This window comes from Emiliania huxleyi (assembly GCF_000372725.1).
Source record: "Emiliania huxleyi CCMP1516 unplaced genomic scaffold EMIHUscaffold_7836, whole genome shotgun sequence".
Classification (NCBI taxonomy): domain Eukaryota; phylum Haptophyta; order Isochrysidales; family Noelaerhabdaceae; genus Emiliania; species Emiliania huxleyi.
Window position 1 is genome coordinate 1 of NW_005196132.1, and position 1,309 is coordinate 1,309.

Consider the following 1,309-nt stretch of genomic DNA (forward strand, 5'->3'; position numbering starts at 1 on the left):
ATGCGGCCAGCGCTACGGCGGCGAAGGGGGAGGCGGCGGCGCCTTCGTCGGAGTTGGCGACGGCGGCCTAGGCGGAGGCGGTCTCGGCGGCGGTGGACTCGGAGGCGGTGGCGAGGGCGGTGGAGGCGAGGGAGGTGGCGGGCTGGGCGGGGGTGGGCTCGGAGGCGGCGGCGACGGGGGCGGCGGCGATGGCGGCGGCGGGCTGGGCGGCGGAGGCGACGGGGGTGGCGGGCTTGGAGGCGGCGGCGACGGTGGCGGCGGGCTGGGCGGCGGCGGGGAGGGCGGAGGCGGACTTGGAGGCGGAGGGCTCGGAGGCGGCGGCGAGGGCGGCGGCGGCGAGGGTGGTGGTGGTGATGGCGGCGGAGGGCTGGGCGGCGGCGGCGAGGGAGGAGGCGGACTTGGCGGTGGCGGCGACGGAGGGGGTGGTGAGGGCGGCGGAGGAGAAGGCGGAGGCGGGCTTGGCGGCGGCGGCGAGGGCGGCGGCGAGGGCGGCGGCGAGGGCGGCGGCGGCGAGGGCGGCGGCGGCGAGGGAGGGGGCAGCGAGGGAGGCGGAGGGCTGGGTGGCGGCGAGGGCGGAGGGGGCGAGGGCGGCGGTGGCGAGGGCGGCGGCGGGCTTGGCGGAGGCGGCGAGGGCGGCGGCGAGGGCGGCGGCGGGCTCGAAGGCGGCGGCGACGGAGGTGGCGAGGGCGGAGGCGGCGAGGGCGGTGGCGACGGTGGCGGAGGCGAGGGAGGCGGTGGAGAGGGCGGCGGCGGCGGCGGCGGCGGCGGCGGCGGCGCTGGCGGAGGTGGCGGCGGCGCTGGCGGCGCCAGAGAGCGCGCTGACGGCGTCGCTCAACCTGCGGCTCGCAAACGTGTCGCCTGGAGAGACCGTCCTCATCCACGCGGCCGCGTCGGGCGTCGGTGTCGCCTCGGTCCAGCTTGCGCGGGCGGCGGGCGCGCGCGTGCTTGTGACTGTGGGATCCGCGGCGAAGCTCGAGCTCGCGCAGTCGCTCGGCGCGAGCGGCGGCGCTCTGCGGCATGACGGGCCGTGGCTAGAGGCGGTCCGTGCGGCAGCGCCGGGCGGCAAGGTGGACGCGGTGCTCGACTGCGTCGCCGGCGCGTACGCGGAGCAGAACGTCGAGGCCCTCGGCGTCGACGGGAGGTTGGTCTCTGGACTCTCTTCTCTGAACCGCTCCCGCTCCCCGACTCTCTCTCTCTCGTGCTAGGTGGGTGCTATACAGCCTCCTCTCGGGCCCAGAGATGCCCGAGGGGCTCGCCAAGGGCTTCTTGGCGACCCTGATGAAGAAGCGCGTCCAGCTTCTCGCCACCA

At 78.8% G+C, this 1,309-nt stretch overlaps 1 protein-coding gene across 1 annotated transcript; it reads left to right on the forward strand.

Annotated features, from left to right (window-relative positions):
- Positions 1 to 188: 188 nt before the first annotated feature.
- EMIHUDRAFT_125073 (hypothetical protein) lies at positions 189 to 1,290 on the forward strand (the record flags this gene model as incomplete). Its single annotated transcript, XM_005759979.1, has 2 exons — positions 189 to 1,141; positions 1,206 to 1,290. Coding segments are annotated over 2 exons (1,038 nt in total), but the record flags the coding sequence as incomplete, so codon positions are not given.
- Between the last annotated feature and the right edge of the window lie 19 nt (positions 1,291 to 1,309).